The sequence below is a fragment of the Oncorhynchus clarkii genome, chromosome 8 (assembly GCF_045791955.1).
Source record: "Oncorhynchus clarkii lewisi isolate Uvic-CL-2024 chromosome 8, UVic_Ocla_1.0, whole genome shotgun sequence".
NCBI classification, from domain to species: domain Eukaryota; kingdom Metazoa; phylum Chordata; class Actinopteri; order Salmoniformes; family Salmonidae; genus Oncorhynchus; species Oncorhynchus clarkii.
Window position 1 is genome coordinate 25,574,251 of NC_092154.1, and position 22,103 is coordinate 25,596,353.

Sequence of the window (22,103 nt, forward strand, 5' to 3'; positions counted from 1 at the left end):
GAACCTCTAACAATCTCCAATCACGGCTTCTCCGCTGCGCATCGTGGTCCTACATCCTCCCTCTCCAACCATCCCTCTTTCTCAGTGTCTCTTTCCCTCCCCTTGACTTAACTGGTGAGGTAATGCAGGGATCTTCAAGCAGCCCTCATCTCCCCCGCCCCCCCCCCCCCCACGCCTCCCCCGGGTGTGCTCTGCCAAGGGAAGCAGCCTCAGAGAGGTGGTGGGGTGTCCCAGGGCAGGATTCAGAGCTTGGGAAACACCAGGACCTGGCAGCAGCTGGAGGTACCTCTGGCCCCACCATGATGGACAACTAGGAGGATGTTACTGCACCTGGTACCATCATCATATTATTTTTGTCATAAAACCTGGAATGTCCCATATATTGTAGGTGTGCCCAAGACATTAGCAGAAAAACAGTACACTAATTTAATTGAAATGTTTATTAATATGTATAGATCAGGATATTAGTGTCTGAAATACAAAGTGCTATTCATGTAATACTATAACATTGTAAATAATGTTGAGTAAATAAGAACAGAACCGGTGTTCAAAGTAAAATACATATCACCTGATAATTTATGCATCATTTGATAACCACTCGGGCATAGACTATGCCAGTAATCTGAACGAAGAACTGCCTGTGCTCTCCTCTTCAAAATTCAAGAGCAACCTAAACAAAATGAACTTCTATTCACTCATCCATTGATCCATTCATAATTCCCTAACTAGAGAGTATGTTTTCTACACCACCTCATTTGCAGTGGGCATTGAGAGGCCTTACCAGGGTTGGGGTCAATTATATTTCAATTCAGGAAGTACATTCTCTTCAATGCTTTTCAAGGAGTAAAATATGGAATTTGATTTACTTTCTGAATTGACTGGAATTGAAATGGAATTGACCACAACCATGGGCTTTACTGTATTATATTAGCCTGGTCACAGACCAGACTGCACTGTTTGTGGTTGTCATGCCAAAACAGCACAAACCTATCTGGGACCTGGCTAGTATTATATGCTCATGGGTGTAAAACAGCCAGCTATGGCAGAGGTCTCTCTCTCTATGGGTTTATCTGGCACATTTCAGTGCTATCATAACACCAGTGCTAGCTGATCTAGCAACTGGTGCTGTTTGGTAAACAAGGAAGGCTGATGTGCGGACTAAAGGATCACTTCTTCCTCTTCTCCTGAATCTTGGTGAAGTTCTGGATGTCCTGGGCCATGAGTTGTGGCTCCTCCATGGCGGCGAAGTGTCCTCCTCGGGCCATGGGCGTGAAGGTCTTCAGCTCGCGGTACTTCTGCTGCACCCACAGCTTGGGGGAGTGCATCAGCTCGTTGGGGAAGCAGGCAAAACCGGTGGGCACGTGCACTGGCATCCTGGGTAAAGAGGAAGCGAAGAAGTATATTAGTTTACTGAAACATAAAATTGGTTTGAGTCCTTTCTACTTTAACATCATGACTTATCAGGACAAAGTTTTGTATGTTCTGAATGTGGAGTGCCTCATGCTAGCTAGACTGTTACATCACATACATACAGTAGATATTACATTCCATAACAACAGTCCTCTCACTTTGAGTGTGGCTGGTCAAGACCCTTGCTAAAGTTCTCCTTGTAGAAGCGCATGGAGGAGATGATGCAGCCAGATGTCCAGTAGATCATCACGTTGGTCAGCAGGTCATCCAGACTGAACTTCCTGCAAGGCAAGGGAGAAGCCATAAACATGGCCATGGTAATTTGACAAAGAAGCCTTTGAATACTAATTAACTATGCTATTTTACACCAAAGGCTGTGGTTCAGGTCTAAGATGTTCTACCTCGTAAGTCCTCCATCATCCAGGTTCCTGAAGTCATGGTCAGTCCAGGTGGTAAACTTCTCCAAGATATAAGCAGCAAGACCTACTGGAGAATCATTCAACCCTCGACCTGCAGGAAGAGAGCAGACACATATAGAACCAGATAAATGTTACAACATAGTTACAGTACTTATTCCTGGTCCTGGTCTATACAGAAGCAGCAATTAAAGATGTGTGTAGCCCAGAACGCTTCCCCTTCAAAACTGGTTCCCTCTCTTACCCAGTGGTGTAAAGTACTTAAGTAAAAATACTAGAAAGTACTACTTAAGTCGTTTTTGGGTACCTGTACTTTACTATTTATATTTTTGACAACTTTTACTTTTACTCCTCTACATGCCCAAAGAAAATAATGTACTTTTTACTCCATACATTTTCCCTGACACCCAAAAGTACCCGTTACGTTTTGAATGCTTAGCAGGACAGGAAAATGGTCCAATTCACACACTTAAAGAGAAAATTCCTGGTCATCCCTACTGCGTCTGATCTGGTGGACACACTAAACACAAATGCTTTGTTGCAGTGTGCCCCTGGCTATCAGTACATTTAAAAAACAAAGAAATCGTGCCATTTGGTTTGCTTAATATAAGGAATTTGAAATGATTTATACTTTTATTTTTGATACTGAAGTACATTTTAGCAATTACATTTTCGTTTGATACTTAAGTATATTTAAAACTAAATACTTTTTGACATTTACTCAAGTAGGATTTTACTGGGTGACTTTCATTTTTACTTCAGTCATTTTCTATTAAGGTATCTTGACTTTTACTCAAGTATGAAAATAGGGTACTTTTTCCACCACTGCTCTTACCCACAGTGTCAGGCTTGGTGGCCTGGATGTGCATGTATCCTGACTCCTTGACAGACTCCACCACTAGGTTCTGCACAACGGGGTAGATGCGCTGGATGTCGTGCTCATTGAAGCCAAACATCTTGGGGAAACGGCGGCCCAGCATTATAGACAGAACCATGGGCAGGCCCGGCTTGGAGGGGGGAGCAAAGTTGAGATGCAAGCCTTTGATTATTCTGGGGTGACAAAACCAGAGAGCCGAGATGTAGTACAACACAGAATCTGAGTCAAACTGCGAGGCTTTCTGACTTCATATCATTCACAGATGACAACATCTGAATTAATAACAGTAGCTAATACAGAGCCTTCAGAAAGTATTCACACCCCTTCACTTTTTCCACATTTTGTTATGTTACAAAGTGGGATAAAAATGGATTTAATTGTCATTTTTGGTCAACGATCTAAAAATTGTGGTCAAAGTAGTAGAAAAATTCTAACATTTATTAAAAAATTATGAAAAATAAAATGGCCATATATCTTGATTAGATAAGTATTCACACCCCTGAGACAAAACATTTTTGAAACACCATTGGCAGCAGAGTCTTTTTGGGTAAGTCTCTAAAAGCTTTGCACGCCTGGATTGTACAATATTTGCCCATTATTCTTAAAATAAATGTTAAACCTCTGTCATGTTGTTTCTTGATAATTACTAGAAAGACATTTTCAAGTCTTGCCATAGATTTTCAAGCCGATGTAAGTCAAAACTGTAATTAAGCCACTCAGGAACATTCAATGTTGTCATGGTAAGGAACTCTAATGTAGTTATTGTCCTGCTGAAAGGTTAATCGTCTCCCAGTGTCTGTTGGAAAGCAGACTGAGCCAGGTTTTCCTCTAGGATTTTGCTGGTGCATAGCCATATTCAATTTCTTTTTATCCTAAACAACTCCCTAGTCCCTGCCGATGACAAGCATACCCACCCATAACATGATGCTGCCACCACTGTGTTGTGTTGGATTTGCCCCAAACCTTGTATTCAGGACAAAAGGTTTATTTCTTTGCCACATTTTTTGCAGTATTACAAGTTCCTTGTTGCAAACAGGATGCATGTTTAGGAATATTGTATTCTGTACCGGTTTCCTTCTTTTCACTCTGTCATTTAGGTTAGTATTGTGGAGCAATACAATTCTACTGATCAATCCTCAGTTCTCATATCACAGCCATTAAACTCTGTAACTGTTTTAAAATCACCGTTGGCCTTGTTGAAATCCCTGAGCAGTTTTCTTCCTCCCCGGCAACTGAGCTTGGAAGGAAGCCTATCTTTGTAGTGATCCAAACCCTAATTAATAACTTCACCGTGCTCAAAGAGATATGCCGTGTCTATTTTCACCCATCTACCAATAGGTTCCCTTCTTTGCGAGTCATTGAAAAACCTCCCTGATTTTGTGCTTGAATTTGTGCTTGAAATTCACTACTTAATTGAGGGAACTTACAGATAATTATATGTGTGTGGTACAGAGATGGGTTAGTCATTAAAAATCACGTTAACCACTATTATTGAACACTGAATGAGTTCTTACTTAAACTTAATATGTTATTTGTTAAGCACATTTTTACTCCTGAAATGATTTGTCATAACAAAGACGTTGAATACTTATCGACATGACATTTCAGCTTTTTATTTTTCTACAAACAAAATTCCACTTTGACATTATGGGGTATTGTGTGTAGACACAATCTCAATTTAATACATTTTAAATTCAGGCTGTAACACAATGACATGTGGAAAAAGTGAAATGGTGAGAATACTTTCTGAAGGCACTGTAACTCATAAAACACGCCCACGCATTCTAAATACCCTAAATGAGGGATCAAACATAATATTGGCTATGTCTCCCATGGCCTAGGCTAAGATCTGGCCATATCTCTGTGTGTTTGTCTGTCTTACTTGGGCTCCAGCTGGGCCATGTTGGTGGTGACGATCCATCCCCAGTCTCCTCCATGAGCATAGAACTGTTGGAAACCTAGTCTCTTCATCAGCTTGTGGAACACACGAGCCGCACAAACTGAGTCAAAACCTGAAACATAAAAATAATCATTCATTAGGGAAAACTAATACTAAGTTACCTGATATAAAGTTCATCTTGCAGACACTCTTTTTTAGATTCAAAGGGCTAGGCATTTGTGACCCTTGACCCCAGCCAGGCTTCTAACCGATTACCTTTCTTATGTGGAGCCTCAGAGAAACAGTACCCAGGGATGGAGGGACAGACCACCTCAAACACGATGTCGTCTGGGTTGGAGGGTTGAGTCAGGAGGGGTATCATCCTGTAGAACTCGTAGAAAGAGCCTGGCCAGCCATGCACCATGAGCAGAGGCACAGCAGTCACGCCCTCAGGGAGGTTCTTGGGCCGCACATGGACGTAGTGCACGTCAATGCCTGATACATGGGTCAGAGAATGCTTGAATGAACCATGAACCAAGTCCTTTCCTGGACTAAAATTATTATTATTTTTTTATGCAAAGTTTGACGTTGACTTAAAGTTACATAGTATTTATTGGCAAATGACAACTGATTGGCACATCATTGATCAATCTCTACACACCATCTCACCTTCGATGTTGGTTTTGTAATGTGGGTATTTGTTCAGTTGATCCACCTGCCTCCTCCAGTCAAAATCATGTCTCCAGTAGGAGACCACGTTCTGCAGATACTGGGAGTTGAAGCCGTAGGTGAACTGGCTATCCTCTAGAGAAGGGAAGGATCGGGTCTGGTCTATTCTCCTGTACAGGTCCTGGGGGGAGCAATATGAGGTTCAACTAATCAACAACTAAACACTGTTGCATAAGCCTTAAATCTCTAAGAGCAAGTTTGGCTCTCCTCTAGGCCCATAATCCCTCTGCACAATCTCACCTCCAACTCCTCCTTATTCGTCCGGACTGTGTACGGGCGAATGCTGACATCTTCTTCCCTGTCCAGGGGAGTCCCCTCCCCCCACCAGCCATCTTCACTCTTCAGCTGAGGCCTCTTACTCTTCTGCACCAGAAAGTAGATCACTCCTCCCACCACCAGGGCTAACATAACCTCTGTAAACATGGTGCTTTCTGGGTGAACAGGAGAAACAAATCAGGGATAGCAGACATGTTACAATCAATGCCCTTTATAATGGCATTCATGATCCTTATACAGTACCAGTCAAAAGTTTGGACACACCTACTCATTCCAGGGTTTTTCTTTATTTTTTACTATTCTCTACATTGTAGAATAATAGTGAAGACATCAAAACTATGAAATAATACATATGGAATCATGTAGTAATTAAAAAAGTGTTAAACAAACAAACAGATTCTTCAAAGTAGCCACCTTTGACAGCTTTGCACACTCTTGGCATTCTCTCAACCAGCTTCATGAGGTAGTCACCTGGAATGCATTTCAATTAACAGGTGTGCCTTGATCAAAGTTAATTTGTGGAATTTATTTCCTTCTTAAATTCCTTCTTAATGTTTGAGCCAATCAGTTGTGTTGTGACAAGGTAAGGGTGGTATACAGAAGATAGCCCTACGTCGTAAAAGACCAAGTACATATTATGGCAAGAACAGTTCAAGTAAGCAAAGAGAAACGACAGTCCATTATTAATTTAAAGCATGAATGTCAGTCAATCCGAAAAATGTTAAGAACTTTGAACGTTTCTTCAAGTGCAGTCACAAAAACCATCAAGCACTATGATGAAACTGGCTCTCATGAGGTCCGCCACAGGAAAGGAAGACCCAGAGCTACCTCTGCTGCAGGAGATAAGTTCATTAGTTTCCAGCCTTAGAAATTGCAGCCCAAATAAATGCTTCACAGAGTTCAAGTAACAGACACATCTCATCATCAACTGTTCAGAGGAGACTGCGTGAATCAGGCCTTCATGGTCGAATTGCTGCAATGAAGCCATGACTAAAGGACACCAATAAGCAGAAGAAACATGAGCAATGACCAGTGGAAATATGTCCTTTGGTCTGATGACTACAAATTTGAAATTTTTGGTTCCAACCATTGTGTATTTGTGAGACGCAGAGTTGGTGAACGGATGATCTCCGCATGTGTGATTCCAACCATGAAGCATGGAGGAGGACCTGTGATGGTGTGGGGGTGCATTGCTGGTGACACTGTCAGTGATTTATTTAGAATTCAAGGCACACTTAACCAGCATGGCTACCACAGCATTCTGCAGCGATGTGCCATCCCATCTGGTTTGCGCTTAGTGGGACTATCATTTGTTTATCAACAGGACACCTCCAGGCTGTGAAAGGGCTATTTGACCAAGGAGAGTGATGGAGTGCTGCATCAGATGAACTGGGCTCCACAATCACCTGACCTTAACCCAATTGAGATGTTTTGGGATGAGTTGGACCGAAGAGTGAAGGAAAAGCAGCTAACAAGTGCTCAGCATATGTGGGAACTCCTTCAAGACTGTTGGAAAAGCATTTTAGGTGAAGCTGGTTAAGAGAATGCCAAGAGTGTGCAAAGCTGACATCGAGGCAAAAGGTGCCTATTTGAAGAATCTAAAATCTAAAATAGATTTTGATTCATTAAACACTTTTTTTGGTTACTACCTAATTCCATATGTGTTATTTCATAGTTTTGATGTCTTCACTATTATTCTACAATGTAGAAAATAGTAAAACTAAAGAAAAACTCTTGAATGAGTAGGTGTGTCCAAACTTTTGACTGGTACTGTATGTAAATGCTTAGTAGTGAGTGAATTAATAGTTTTTGTAAGTAGGATACATGTGTTGCATGTGGTTTACAGTAGAAAAAGAATCAGCAATACCTGAAATGTATGTTTACAAGCACTACAGATTTACACAGACACACAAGTCTACTTGACTGTTTTGCAGAAAATGGTTTGCAGAAAATGTGAAAAATAGAACAAAGTAGCACTGTTGTTGCACATAACTCCTTTCTGAAAGGATTAGGTAAAGAATGGAGTGGACAAGGCCCCATAGTCACAATTCATGGTGGCCAAAATGCATGACAAAGCATTTCTCTGGCCGGCCTCTGATACCACAACAACTTTCATAAAAAATTTAGAAACATATCAATCCGATTTCTTTGTGAGTATCTCTTTATTGATATACTTACAACTGACATAATTTTCTGTCAGGGGAAAAACAAGTTATCCATATTTATTTGGGCTGCAAATGTTTCCCTTTGGATCTTGTGATTACAAACTATAAAATGAAAGTACTGAGCCCTGGAATTTCCCTCCATGAGGACAAAACAAGCTTTTTTTCTGGAACAAGCAGATGGCAACCTGCAAAAACAGGCCTGGTATGACATATTACATCAGTCCTGAAACTTAATTTGAGATATTTCAGATAACAGTTATATAAACCTACAATGGATAGGCTACAAAGTTTTAACCTACTAGAAATATAGATGGATGCTGCTTTTCCAAAATTGTTATCAAATCACCCAGAAATGTACAATTATTATTTTATGAAAAATATTCTAGCCTTCCAGTTCTATTGATAGACCTGACTGTCATCTCATCACAACAATCCAAAATTCACAGCTTTCAATTGGATCAACTTGCAACAATATTTTATTATCCTACATTCCATATGTATGAGGAAATATCGATTAATACATTATCGATAAGAAATATTGACCAACAATACTTTTGGAGCTATTATTTTTGAATGTATTACTTGCTAGAGGAGTTAATCTCACCTGCTGCTGGTTCGTTGTTCCAAAAAATGCAATGACAATTCTGCCCTCTGCCACAGTTGTGTCGAAATGGAGACCAATGATTCATGGGAAATGTAGTTCTTGTCTACTGGATAAAGAAGTCCTCTAGTGATTTTTGAACTTTTCCTGTTGAAAAGTGATATCCCAAGTACAAATACAGTAAAGTATATGCACTAAAGGGCTTTTTTTTTGTTGCAAAATAGTGTATATTTAGACACAACTGCAAACTTTGAGTAGTGCATGCAAGGAGTTGGTTTGATAGAAAGTCTCGATGCCATTGGCCTCTCCCCTTGCTTGAGGAACAATAGAGGCGCAATAAAGAACACGAGTAAAGTCCCGTCCCCCACCCCGTGCCATTTTTGACTTACCTGGACCACCTATTGAGAGGTTTCTTTTGTTAAGAAAATCAGGCATTAAATGAGGTGAAAATGAGACTGGAGTTCTACTTTAAGACGCAAATGTGCAAACATGATGAGCAAACGCATAAGAGAATGAACAGATGCTTCTCAAAGCATGGTGCTGACCTGGTCTGAGGAGAAGTTATTTTCAAATCAATGGAGGGTCAGAAAATCAGGCATTCTTGATTATTAATAGGGAACATTTGAAAACTTTCAGCCACTGTATGCTTAGTATGGTAGCTTGAACAAAAGCAATATGGGGAGATATTGAAATGGAATCATACAATGCTTTAAGTCAAAATCTTTGAGTTATTGAGAGATGTTGGCTGTTATGGGGGTATATAAACATTTATTGAGTAACGCAATTATTTTTTAGAGTTTACTAAATTACATTGGAGGCATGTTTCTTCCACTAAAATAGCATGTGGGAATATCAAAAAGGTCATGCTTCATTCATGTTCACTTAAACATGTTCATGAACGTTTCCAGATGTGAAAAAAAACATACATAAATAGACATGCGTCTCTCCATCTGTTTTTAGTCCATCTTAAAACTGAAAATAAATAAAAACTCTTTTAAAAGAGGTTCAGCAAATCCCTCTTTAGAGCAGCGAAGGTTATGCTCTCCATTTTCATTTTTGATTTCCCCTCTCATGATCCAATGTCGTCATTCCAGCTCCGTTCTCTTCCGTTTGTGCTATTGACACCACAGTCTAGACTCAAAGAAGAGTTAATACAACTATGTGTAAGGGTGTTCAGTCCATTTCCATGGCACCACTTTCCTTGGACACCATAAGCCTCATCAGTTTGCCATGCAGTTTCTCGATCTTCTTCACGTCCTGAGCCTGGTCCGTCTTGTATTGTAAACACTGCAATGGAATATGAGAAGGAATTGTGGATTAGGTAGAGGGAAACAGAAGAATAGTTCACAACATGAGGCCAAAATTGGTTGTAAAAAAAAAAAAACCTACATGTCAACAAAGTCTTGCAAGCAACAGATTAGTGTAGCTATGTAGGATATGACAATAGTATCTTCTGATTGGGGGAGTTTTATTAAGAGCCTTGATGCTTGCTCTAAACATGTTAATAAGGAAGACTGACGCCACAAACATGTTGTCAATGAAAAATACTGTCAGCTGTAACTGTGTTAAAACCAGTTGACAGTGTACAGTAAAGTGTGTATTTTGCATTTGTGAAATTATGTTGATGTGATATGAAAGTAGAGGGATTCATGTTTTTAGAACCGTACCACAATTGAGAATCAATTCAGGTTTAGGTGGGAGTATTTGGACGTTTTGGCTCCAGAGCATGTAAGATCCCTAGACTAGGAGTTACATCAGGCTCCCTTAGTCCACTATTGGGCTATATAGAATACAAACAGATGTGCAAAATCTGATCAAAGGGAGCAGACTGTCTTCTCTTGAACTTACCACTGCATCATCAGTGACTTTGATGCAAAGGTTACCATCACAGTGTCTGTATTTGAGAACCACCCTGACCTGTATCAAAAGGAGAGAGAAGAAAGCACAAACATAACTGAAAACGCTTAGCCTATTTATTGAAATAGGCAACAGCCATAGCTGCATATATGCATTACACCATGGTTGATTATCTTCATGATGCTCACACATATTTCAAAAGTTGACTAGCATTAGTTAGGCAGTCGTTTTCCTTCCAATTCACATTTGCCAGCATATGTAACGTTAACTACTGTTAACAGCTGGCTGCATTGCTTTTAAAAACGGCTAACAAACTAGCTAGCTATCCTGCACCTAGACTCCATCCCTCTAACAGTGATAGTTATTATTGGCTACACATCTATTTGTGCTGTAAAATAACCATTCCTAAATACATTTTGCTCGCTAGCTAACGTTAGCTATCAAGATTTCAAGCTTGCTCTCAACAGAAAAATGTCGTAGATAGCTAGCTACCTTCATTGGATCTGTCAAATATAGTTTTTCTGCTGCACGAGCGAACTCTTCCCATGTTTGATAATAAGGCATAATCCGTGTGAATAAGAACTAAAATCTAAGAGAAAAACTGGTTAAATTGGCCTGTGAGGTTTACAAGCTAACTTCTTAAAAACCACATCAGCGAACCACCAGACAGAAAAGACCGATGTATACAAACGTCTGTGATTGGACGAGTGCTGTGCTGACCAATCACAGAGCACAATACTGTGGAGTTCAAGGTACGTCGTAATTTTAGCAAAGATTCTACTTAGCTACGAGACATTAATACTCCTCCAGAGAGAAACCCACAATCTTTGCTATTCAACTACGGCGGACTTCACACATCAGCCAGTAGGTGGCAGAAAGAAGCAGTTTACGGTATGTTTTTTCAAGAGCGCAAGAGAGAGCTTTCATTAGAAGAAAGTGAACGGAACAGAAATTAATATAATTAGGTTTCATTCTTCTTGACAAAATTCTTATTCTCAACAGAATAAAACACACAGTATAAGAAATTCGACTCAATATTTCAATATTTATTTCCACTTTTAATTAAATAATGGCCCGTTTGGCAACAAACCAAAGAGATTTGACAAACAAGAGCAGTCCATTGACCTATATGATTATTGATTTATTTGTATTTTTTTATATACACTGCTAAAAAAAATAAAGGGAACACTAAAATAACACATCCTAGATCTGAATGAATGAAATATTCTTATTAAATACTTTTTTATTTACATAGTTGAATGTGCTGACATCAAAATCACACAAAAATGATCAATGGAAATCAAATTTATCAACCCATGGAGGTCTGGATTTGGAGTCACACTCAAAATTAAAGTGGAAAACCACACTACAGGCTGATCCAACTTTGATGTAATGTCCTTAAAACAAGTCAAAATGAGGCTCAGTAGTGTGTGTGTCCTCCACGTGCCTGTATGACCTCCCTACAACGCCTGGGCATGCTCCTGATGAGGTGGCGGATGGTCTCCTGAGGGATCTCCTCCCAGCGCCTCCATGCTCTGGACACTACGCTGACAGACACAGCAAACCTTCTTGCCACAGCTCGCATTGATGTGCCATCCTGGATGAGCTGCACTACCTGAGCCACTTGTGTGGGTTGTAGACTCCGTCTCATGCTACCACTAGAGTGAAAGCACCGCCAGCATTCAAAAGTGACCAAAACATCAGCCAGGAAGCATAGGAACTGAGAAGTGGTCTGTGGTCACCACCTGCAGAACCACTCCTTTATTGGGGGTGTCTTGCTAATTGCCTATCATTTCCACCTGTTGTCTATTCCATTTGCACAACAGCATGTGAAATGTATTGTCAATCAGTGTTGCTTCCTAAGCGGACAGTTTGATTTCACAGAAGTGTGATTGACTTGGAGTTACATTGTGTTGTTTAAGTGTTCCCTTTATTTTTTTGAGCAGTGTATATACACATACAGTGCCTTGCGAAAGTATTCGGCCCCCTTGAACTTTGCAACCTTTTGCCACATTTCAGGCCTCAAACATAAAGACATAAAACTGTATTTTTTTGTGAAGAATCAACAACAAGTGGGACACAATCATGAGGTGGAACGACATTTATTGGATATTTCAAACTTTTTTAACAAATCAAAAACTGAAAAATTGGGCGTGCAAAATTATTCAGCCCCTTTACTTTCAGTGCAGCAAACTCTCTCCAGAAGTTCAGTGAGGATCTCTGAATGATCCAATGTTGACCTAAATGACTAATGATGATAAATACAATCCACCTGTGTGTAATCAAGTCTCCGTATAAATGCACCTGCACTGTGATAGTCTCAGAGGTCCGTTAAAAGCGCAGAGAGCATCATGAAGAACAAGAAACACACCAGGCAGGTCCGAGATACTGTTGTGAAGAAGTTTAAAGCCGGATTTGGATACAAAAATATTTCCCAAGCTTTAAACATCCCAAGGAGCAGTGTGTAAGCGATAATATTGAAATGGAAGGAGTATCAGACCACTGCAAATCTACCAAGACCTGGCCGTCCCTCTAAACTTTCAGCTCATACAAGGAGAAGACTGATCAGAGATGCAGCCAAGAGGCCCATGATCACTCTGGATGAACTGCAGAGATCTACAGCTGAGGTGGGAGACTCTGTCCATAGGACAACAATCAGTCGTATATTGCACAAATCTGGCCTTTATGGAAGAGTGGCAAGAAGAAAGCCATTTCTTAAAGATATCCATAAAAAGTGTTGTTTAAAGTTTGCCACAAGCCACCTGGGAGATACACCAAACATGTGGAAGAAGGTGCTCTGGTCAGATGAAACCAAAATTGAACTTTTTGGCAACAATGCAAAACGTTATGTTTGGCGTAAAAGCAACACAGCTCATCACCCTGAACACACCATCTCCACTGTCAAACATGGTGGTGGCAGCATCATGGTTTGGGCCTGCTTTTCTTCAGCAGGGACAGGGAAGATGGTTAAAATTGATGGGAAGATGGATGGAGCCAAATACAGGACCATTCTGGAAGAAAACCTGATGGAGTCTGCAAAAGACCTGAGACTGGGACGGAGATTTGTCTTCCAACAAGACAATGATCCAAAACATAAAGCAAAATCTACAATGGAATGGTTCAAAAATAAACATATCCAGGTGTTAGAATGGCCAAGTCAAAGTCCAGACCTGAATCCAATCGAGAATCTGTGGAAAGAACTGAAAACTGCTGTTCACAAATGCTCTCCATCCAACCTCACTGAGCTCGAGCTGTTTTGCAAGGAGGAATGGGAAAAAATTTCAGTCTCTCGATGTGCAAAACTGATAGAGACATACCCCAAGCGACTTACAGCTGTAATCGCAGCAAAAGGTGGCGCTACAAAGTATTAACTTAAGGGGGCTGAATAATTTTGCACGCCCAATTTTTCCATTTTTGATTTGTTAAAAAAGTTTGAAATATCCAATAAATGTCGTTCCACTTCATGATTGTGTCCCACTTGTTGTTGATTCTTCACAAAAAAATACAGTTTTATATCTTTATGTTTGAGGCCTGAAATGTGGCAAAAGGTTGCAAAGTTCAAGGGGGCCGAATACTTTCGCAAGGCACTGTATATATTATTAACCAAATTAATTTTACAAACAACTTCCATTTCCACCTCTGAATTTAGTGAAGCAGACCTGGACATGAATGTACATTTAATTTGATGAACATGACTTTTAGCTAGTTTTCATCCTCCTCTTTTTAGGGAACATTGAACAACTGGCATTATGCACTTTACATTTGATACATTTTGGGACGATTCACTCATATTCTATTTATCTGTATCATAATCATCACCCTTGTCACATAGGCTACTAACATGGCAGGCTATGTCACTAGTGGTCCGTTTTAGTGATGGTGACATCAGAGTTGCATATTTGTTTCACACAGTGATTTTATAGATTAGATTGATGGATGACAGTGAAAGGGCTGTCTCCCTGATTTAACCCAGCCACAAGTCACAAGTTCAGGCCACCTGTGGCAGGACATCATGTAGAAATAGGCTCATCTCTGACCTCTGTCACTAACAGCCAGATAGGCCTATAATACACCCTTAAAGGCACTGCAATTCTGGGTGTATAGTAGGAGGATTGGATTTGGAGTAATTTTTTTCTCTATAGAGTAAAAATTTGACCACACCCCGGACATATAACACACTATTTGTTTTGTATAATAATTAGTTTAAATAGCTATTTATGATTTAACTACATTAATTGCTGCTGCACAGACCAGGTAAAAATGAACTTGAATAAGAAATCAAATAGGCCACTGAATCTCAAGGCCAGTATCATAGGTCTATATCAGCTTTCATCTCAGTCTCTGAGATACTCTGACTCTCCTCCCTGTTCCAGGAAGGACAAACAAAAGCATAATGTATAGTTTTCATGTAGCCTATAATTAATCCTCAATCTGAAACAAGCATTGGTGGATTTACCATTAGGAAGAAGACGCCATTGCCTCAGGCCACACATCATCAAGGAGCCTTATGAGCTGGGCATAATATATTTTTTACAAAATGTATCTGCTTGAGGCCCCCCCCATGCTCCACTCGAGTCATAGTAAATAAATAAATCCCCATCAAAGTGTGTCTGTTTAAGGTAATTATATCTGTTTTTCATGGGTTGCGTCTCAATCCACTGTGGCAGAGCTACACGGGGTTTGTCAGACCATATGACAACTCTAAAGTGTCACCGGACTCGTCTGAAGGTAACCCAGTACCGGGCCGCAAAAATGAATCTTCCACATCAAAGGTATAAAGGGAATTCCACATAATTCCACACAATCTTTTCATTTTCCTGAGCTTTCGTCTATCTTTCAGATATCGGACAGACCCTTCAAAACATACTTGCTTTCGATAACAGTTTTGCATTTTCGACCGTTTTTTACATGTATGAATCTGTTATTCAATGCGTTTCTATGGGCTAATATCACTAAGACCAAATTCATTTTTTTTACCAACAGGGGACCTAAAACTCAAAATCAAATAGCTAAATTATCGTTGGTATGACCATCTTAAAACAATTCCGTATGTTAGCTTAGTAGTAGAGTCTTGTGTTGCCATACTTCCAAAATCATGTCGCTGTTACTCCTCCCTTGGAGGTCTGGAGAATTTTGTATTGGCTGGCTCCCAGACGCAAGTGTGTGAGCAGTGCTGCAGCAGAGGCAGCTGAGTCACGGAGACAGAGCAGCACGCGCGCACGTCGTGACAACTTTTTACCAATTGTAGGTAGGCTAGAAAGATTGGTCGAAGTGGAGAATGAAATGAAAATTACATTAAATGTGAAGATGATAAGCTACATGTGCATATGATGGCCATCAAGTCACCTATTAATTTATATGCCATTGCGGGCTACTGTAGCCTACCATTTGATACAATAAATAAGTAATGAAATGAAGATATCACTGGAGTCATTGCAAATCAAAATGTGCCACTTGTGTAGTCTACCTGGAGCTGGCAAACATATTTAATAAATAGCTTATAACTCAGTTTGTTGTTGAAGCCTTGTGTTATTATACAATTATTAATGGCCAATAATTAAATTGGAAGTTATCAATTGTGATCATGGTCACAGCTCTTTTGCAAATGTATCATTCGCCACATTTAATGTCAGTTTCATTGTAGACGTTTCCCTGAAATGAGATGTTTGCATGTTGGCCTGTCAGGGGTATAGGCTACCTGCATCTTGCTCAGCAAACAATGGCAAAATTTTAATGCAATTATAAACCTAGATTTTAGTCAGTAGCCTATGCATATTGAAAAAACAAGTAAATCTCCCAAATAGGCCATTTAAACTGGGTTGTAGTCTTAACATCTGGCACATAATGCCAGAAAATAGCCTAACATTCGGTGTTTGAAGTTTGTCCAAGTGTTTCATGCACAGAGATTTCGAGATCCTCTGTCCAACTTTCATCACTCAAACTCTCCTCTCAGATTTATCTATAGTTATGCACATGTGCAAATGGGATTTATTTATAATTATAAACTGGGTGGTTTGAGCCCTGAATGCTGATTGGTTGACAGCCATGGTATATCAGCGGTGTACCACGGGAATGACAAAAACATACTTTTTACTCTTCTAATTATGTTGGTTAATCAGTTTATAATAGCAATAAGGCACCCTGGGGGTTTGTGGTATATGGCCAATATACCACGGCAAAGCGCTGTTCTTTGTGGTAATGGCCGAAATCAAATCATCCTACCCATCCTCGACTTCAGCGATGTCACTCAGAAAATAGCCTCCAACACTCTACTCAACAAATTGGATGCAGTCTATCACAGCGCCATCCGTTTTGTCACCAAAGCCCCATATACGACCCACCACTGCGACCTGTACGCTCTCGTTGGCTGGCCCTCGATTCATACTCGTTGTCAAACCCACTGGCTCCAGGTCATCTACAAGTCTCTGCTCACTGTACAGACATCATTTGAGTCAGTTGGAGGTGTACCTGTAGATGTATTTCAAGGCCTACCTTCAAACTCAGTGCCTCTTTGCTTGACATCATGGGAAAATCAAAAGTAATCAGCCAAGACCTTTCAGGTGTAATATTTAACAGTAGGGCACTGATAAAAGATGCCATACCTGGCTGGTGTGTCGATGGATATTGAGGCTTCATGGATTAAGATGAATATGACAGGAATAGTTGATTCAAGTTGCTTATATCCCGCACTGTGAATGGAAAGGAGGAAAGCCTTTCTTTATTATTGATGTTTGATGAAGTTCTCCCGGCCCATGTAAAGCTGGGATATGAGTTATGCGCTGGGAGCTTATGTACAAAAGCCACTTCAATGTCATGAATGTAAAAAGTCTGGCCACGTGTCAAGACTTTGTAATCGGAATATCATTGTTGAAGACTCTGAGGATGCACGGTATTGCAGTTGTGATGGGAATAACGGTCCAGAGTTCCCTGAGTGCCCTGTTAGGGTGAAGGAGGTCAAAGTAGGAAGGATCAGGGCTGTTGAAGGTTTCCTATGCAGAGGCAGTGAAAACTGTCAAAGCAGAGAGTAGAGATAATGAAACTATGGCAGTTGATGATGCCCAACAGTCCGTGAATGTCAGTCAGTTGAGAGATCCCAAAATACTAATTGTGAAGAAGGTTGATTTTGTTGCGTTTATTGCACAGCTGATTAATTGTACAGGACAAGCGAACAAAAAAATAGAAGAAACTTGCTAAAAGGTTATTGGATCTCCAGGATTTCAAGGCTGAAACCTTGCAGAGAATACTGTCTGAAGATGCTTCCCCCTCTCAGGCCCCAGACCTTATGTTGTGCTCTGAGTACATTTTACTAAGTGAAGGAATACATTGACTTTTGTTTCGTTTTTTGAAACTAATGCGTATTAATCCTTTTTTGTATTAGTTTTTACCTCACTCAGTAGGTCGGGGCAATACACATTTTTTGATGTAGTCTGTAAATAAAACTTTGAAAAAGAAGAATGAGCAGCAGCTGTGCTGGAATGTGGACAATATGGGTGCCGGTTCTGATGATATGGAGCGGGAGGATGAGGGTCAAGGACTGGAATGGTCTGTAGTGGAAAGACGAGAGAGCATGATACTGAAAGCAGTGGGGTGTCTTGTAAAGAAAGCATAAAGAGGGCCAGGGTAAGAAGCATGAGTAATAATGTGTCGGAGTGGAAAGTGGGGATGGGGTTTGATGAAACCATTTACACCCTATCCGACTAACCAATGCTGTAGAAAACGAGATAGGTGAAGTCAAATTAGCCCGTTTCATTGGAAATGGTAGATTGTTAATATTTTGTGGTAACCAGGCTCAATATATCTAAAATATCAAATTTAAATAAGTATTCAGACCCTTTACTCAGTACTCTGTTAACTCACCTTTGGCAGCAATTACAACCTCGAGTCTTCTTGGGTATGACGCTACAACCTTGGCACACCTGTATTTGGGGAGTTTCTCCCATTCTTCCCTGCAGATCCTCTCAAGCTCTGTCATGTTGCATGGAGAGCGTCATGCACAGCTATTTTCAGGTCTCTCAAGAGATGTTCGATCGGGTTCAAGTCCGGACTCTGGCTGGGCCACTCAAGAACATTCAGAGACGTGTCCCGAAGCCACTCCAGCGTTGTCTTGGCTGTGTGCTTATGGTCGTTGTCCTGTTGTACGGTGAACCTTTGCCCCAGTCTGAGGTCCAGAGCACTCTGGAGCAGGTTTTCATCAAGGATCTCTTTGCACTTTGCTCAGTTCATCTTTCCCTCGATCCTGACTAGTCTCCCATCTCCCTAGTGCCAGGTTTCCTCCAGAAGTGAGGCTAGGCATTCAGGTCAAAGAGTTCAAACTTGGTTTCATCAGACCAGAGAAACTTGTTCCTCATGGTCTGAGTCATTTAGATGCCTTTTTGCAAACTCCAAGCGTGCTGTCATGTGCCTTTTACTGAAGAGTGGCTTCCGTCTGGCCACTCTACCATAAAGGCCTGATTTGTGGAGTGCTGCAGAGATGGTTGTCCTTCTGGAAGGTTGTCCCATCTCCACAGATTAACTCTGGAGCTCTGTCAGAGTGACCATCAGGTAATTGGTCACCCCCCCCCACGAAGGCCCTTCTCCCCGATTTCTCAGTTCCACCGGGAGGCCAGCTAAACAAAGAGTCTTGGTGGTTCTAAACTTCTTCCATTTAAGAATGATGGAGGCCACTGTGTTCTTGGGGACCTTCAATGCTGCAGACATTTTTGGTACCTTTCCCAGATCTGTGCCTCAACACAATCCTGTCTCTGAGCTCTACGGACAATTCCTTTGACCTCATGCACTGTCAACTGTGGGACCTTATATAGATTGGTGTGTGCCTTTCCAAATCATGTCCAATCAATAGAATTTACCACATGTGGACTCCAATAAAGTTGTAGAAACATTTCAAGGATGAGCAATGGAAACAGGATGCCTGTGATGAACATTTTGAGTCTCAGCAAAGTGTCTCAATACTTAGGTATTTCTGTTTTTAATTTTTAATAAGGATTTATATGTGTAGATTGATGAGGATTTTTTTTCTTTCATCCATTTTAGAATAGGGCTGTATAACGTAACAAAATGTGGAAAAAGTCAAGGGGTCTGAATACTTTTCAAATGCACTGTATACTTCCATAGATGATATTCAGGAAAATGTGAAGGAAATAGAGTGATTGAGGCCAAATGGTTAATCAGTAGAAAAGAGAGTCAAAGAAGTGAAAGCTTATCAGTGCTGCTGACGTTTGAGAAGGTTTTGCCTGGAAAAGTACAGATAGGATTCCCTAGTTTCAATGTCAGAGAATTTGTCCCATCCCCATTGCGGTGTTTTAAATGCCAAAGAATGGGACATGTAGCTGTTCAGTGTAAAGGAAATAAAATATGTGCTAAGTGTGGAAGGGAACAGGATTACAGTGAATGTGGGGGCAATGTGAAGGTTAAGTGTTGTAATTGTGGAGGGGAACATAGTGCAGCATTTGGTGGATGCCAGGTGCAGAGAGAGGCTAGAGAGGCTCAGAGGTATACACTGCCATTCAAAAGTTTGGGGTCACTTAGAAATGTCCTTGTCTTGTTTTTTAAATACATTTTTGTTCATTAAAATCACATCAAATTGATCAGAAATACAGTGTAGGCATTGTTAAACGGCTGATTTTTAATGTTATATCTACATAGGCGTACAGAAGCCTATTATCAGCAACCATCACTCCTGTGTTCCAATGGCACGTTGTGTTAGCTAATCCAAGTTTATAATTTTAAAAGGCAAATTGATCATTAGAAAACCCTTTTGCAATTATGTTAACACAGCTGAAAACTGTTGTTCTGATTAAAGAAGCAATAAAAGTGGCCTTCTATAGACTAGTTGAGTATCTGGAGCATCAGCATTTGTGGGTTCGATTACAGGCTCAAAATGGCCAGAAACAAAGACCTTTCTTCTGAAATTCGTCAGTCTATTCTTGTTCTGAGAAATGAAGGCTATTCCATGCAAGAAGTTGCCAAGAAACTGACAATCTCATACAACGCTGTGATACCACCCACAGACATTTGATTGACACCCCCTCATTATCATATTGGAGGAAGAAATTCATAAATAAATGAATGAATACATATGTAAAATAATAGAATGAATTAAAGTTTGAATAATTAGATAATACGCAGATACATAATTAAATACGTACAGATATGTAGAGAATGTATGAATTTTGGTCAGTATTTTTGTATTTCCTTTCACATTTATTTAATTATGTCTGGATTTGTGTATTTGTTCATTTATTTATCTATTTATGTGTGCGTGTATTTATTTATAATTTATGGCACGTTTAATCCTCCATAGATTTCATCGTGGGGGACAATAATAAGCGACATCCACATAGCGGCGCACTGAGGTTGCTTATTACACCCTCAGAAAGGTCTCATTCAAAAATTCCGCAAGGGGGCACTTGCACCCCTTGAGGTATAAAATAACGTTTGCACTATCTCTGTTGCGTTTTGAGCTCTCAATAATCCCAGGGGGTGTGGCCCATAAAAACGTATAGAGATCTCAATGTTGTATCTGTCCCATTTTAGCATATGTGAGCACAAGGGCAGCACCATTGAAGTAATCAACATTTTAAGTAGTCCATTTTCTTCTTCTACTACTTTTATAAGTTGGTAAACAAACTGAAAGGGTGCATACTGCCTGCCACCTGGAGTGTGTTGTTTGAACAGGTATATTGTCAAGGTTGGCGATTTACTGCCATCTGCAGTTATGGAATTCAGCTTTTGCTCATAAGTATAATGCATTGGCTAACCTGGATGGAATTATGTGATCCTTCATTAACACATAGGAAGTCTCAGCCAGTTGACTACTTCAAAATGGTGAAAGTCCTCGATGGCCGTGCCCATGCTACAATGAGTTTTGGGGAACTAGAGTCATCTACAAATCTCTATGGTGTCGTCCTGTATGTTCTGTGCGTCTGTACGTACTTCACGTAGTTGAGAAAAGCTTTGCGTCAGTGTTGAAGCAGAGAGACCGGGATCCCAGCGGCACGCTGCCGCTACATGAAACGACTGGAGTCTCAGCAGTGAAAACCATTGTTTTCTCCTCTTTTCTTTCATTAGACTTTCATAAACGGTGACGAGATGCACTAGATCATGTAGGATAAATCACTAAAAACATTTTTTTTTTACTTTACTGGATGTAACTGTGAACCAAATTCGTCCTGCGGCGTTACATTGATATTCTTATTTTGTGACATATTCAAGTGCGAACTTTCTGAAAACTATTGCGAGATAAGTCATCAGTCAGATAACATTTTAAGCCCTCGACGAAGAGACTATTTTAGGCCTGTGACAGAATCATCATGAGGTGAGTAATTGATAAAAGTCTTGATTTTAAAAAAGCATTAAAGGATGCAACATGATGCCAAAATCTAAGTAAATTCACTCGACTAACTTTTAGTGAAGCTATATGTCCAACGTTTCTATTCGGAAGCGATAAAATGCAGGTTATTCGTTTGGTTATTTGGTGGTTTGTCTTGCACAAATGGTTTTATATTCTGCATGTACAGCAAATTGCAGTGCAGCAATATCGATATGGATGTTGCCTCCTTGCATGTCAAATAGCAAGGCATGTAGTGCGCAATTGTCAGTGGTTGCTCATTACAGGGTTTACTGAAAAACAAATGATTTCATACAATGTCACACCTACACACGCCTCCAGAAAGAAACATTTCCCCTAGGGTTGTGCATGATACGGTCAATAGGGTTTAATTCATTGTGTCATTTAATTTAAAAAATACATATTATCTTGGGGATTATCCACGACAATGATAGAATTAATGTGACAAATACATTTAATTATAACATCCGATTTTTCGTTAATGTTGACAACTCGACAGGGCTATGGGGCGGCAAGTAACCTAGTGGTTAGAGCGTTGGGCCAGTA

General features: G+C 40.3%; 3 protein-coding genes across 4 annotated transcripts in view; 1 reads left to right on the plus strand and 2 right to left on the minus strand.

The window, feature by feature from the left end:
* Nucleotides 1-421: 421 nt before the first annotated feature.
* LOC139415173 (epoxide hydrolase 1, microsomal (xenobiotic)) lies at nucleotides 422-8,441 on the minus strand. The gene is made up of 9 exons (XM_071163053.1): nucleotides 8,357-8,441; nucleotides 5,552-5,742; nucleotides 5,252-5,432; nucleotides 4,859-5,077; nucleotides 4,586-4,715; nucleotides 2,662-2,876; nucleotides 1,812-1,920; nucleotides 1,569-1,691; nucleotides 422-1,374 (listed from the first exon to the last, which is right to left on the minus strand). The coding sequence occupies exons 1-9, from the start codon at nucleotides 8,439-8,441 to the stop codon at nucleotides 1,167-1,169; spliced, it is 1,461 nt and encodes a 486-aa protein (XP_071019154.1). The 3' UTR covers nucleotides 422-1,166.
* Nucleotides 8,442-8,655: 214 nt separating this feature from the next.
* On the minus strand, nucleotides 8,656-10,896 carry LOC139415174 (signal recognition particle 9 kDa protein-like). The gene is made up of 3 exons (XM_071163055.1): nucleotides 10,703-10,896; nucleotides 10,202-10,270; nucleotides 8,656-9,640 (listed from the first exon to the last, which is right to left on the minus strand). Exons 1-3 carry the CDS (start codon nucleotides 10,772-10,774, stop codon nucleotides 9,527-9,529), a joined length of 255 nt encoding a protein of 84 aa, XP_071019156.1. The 5' UTR covers nucleotides 10,775-10,896; the 3' UTR covers nucleotides 8,656-9,526.
* Nucleotides 10,897-21,149: 10,253 nt separating this feature from the next.
* Nucleotides 21,150-22,103, plus strand: part of LOC139415177 (protein enabled homolog) — a 138,758-nt gene continuing 137,804 nt past the window's right edge. The window contains exon 1 of one of the 2 annotated variants that reach the window (XM_071163063.1): nucleotides 21,150-21,524. In XM_071163063.1, the coding sequence (XP_071019164.1) occupies nucleotides 21,520-21,524 (5 nt within the window). In that variant the 5' untranslated portion in view covers nucleotides 21,150-21,519. The remainder of the gene's footprint in view (nucleotides 21,525-22,103) is intronic. The other variant, XM_071163061.1, reaches the window with a different exon arrangement.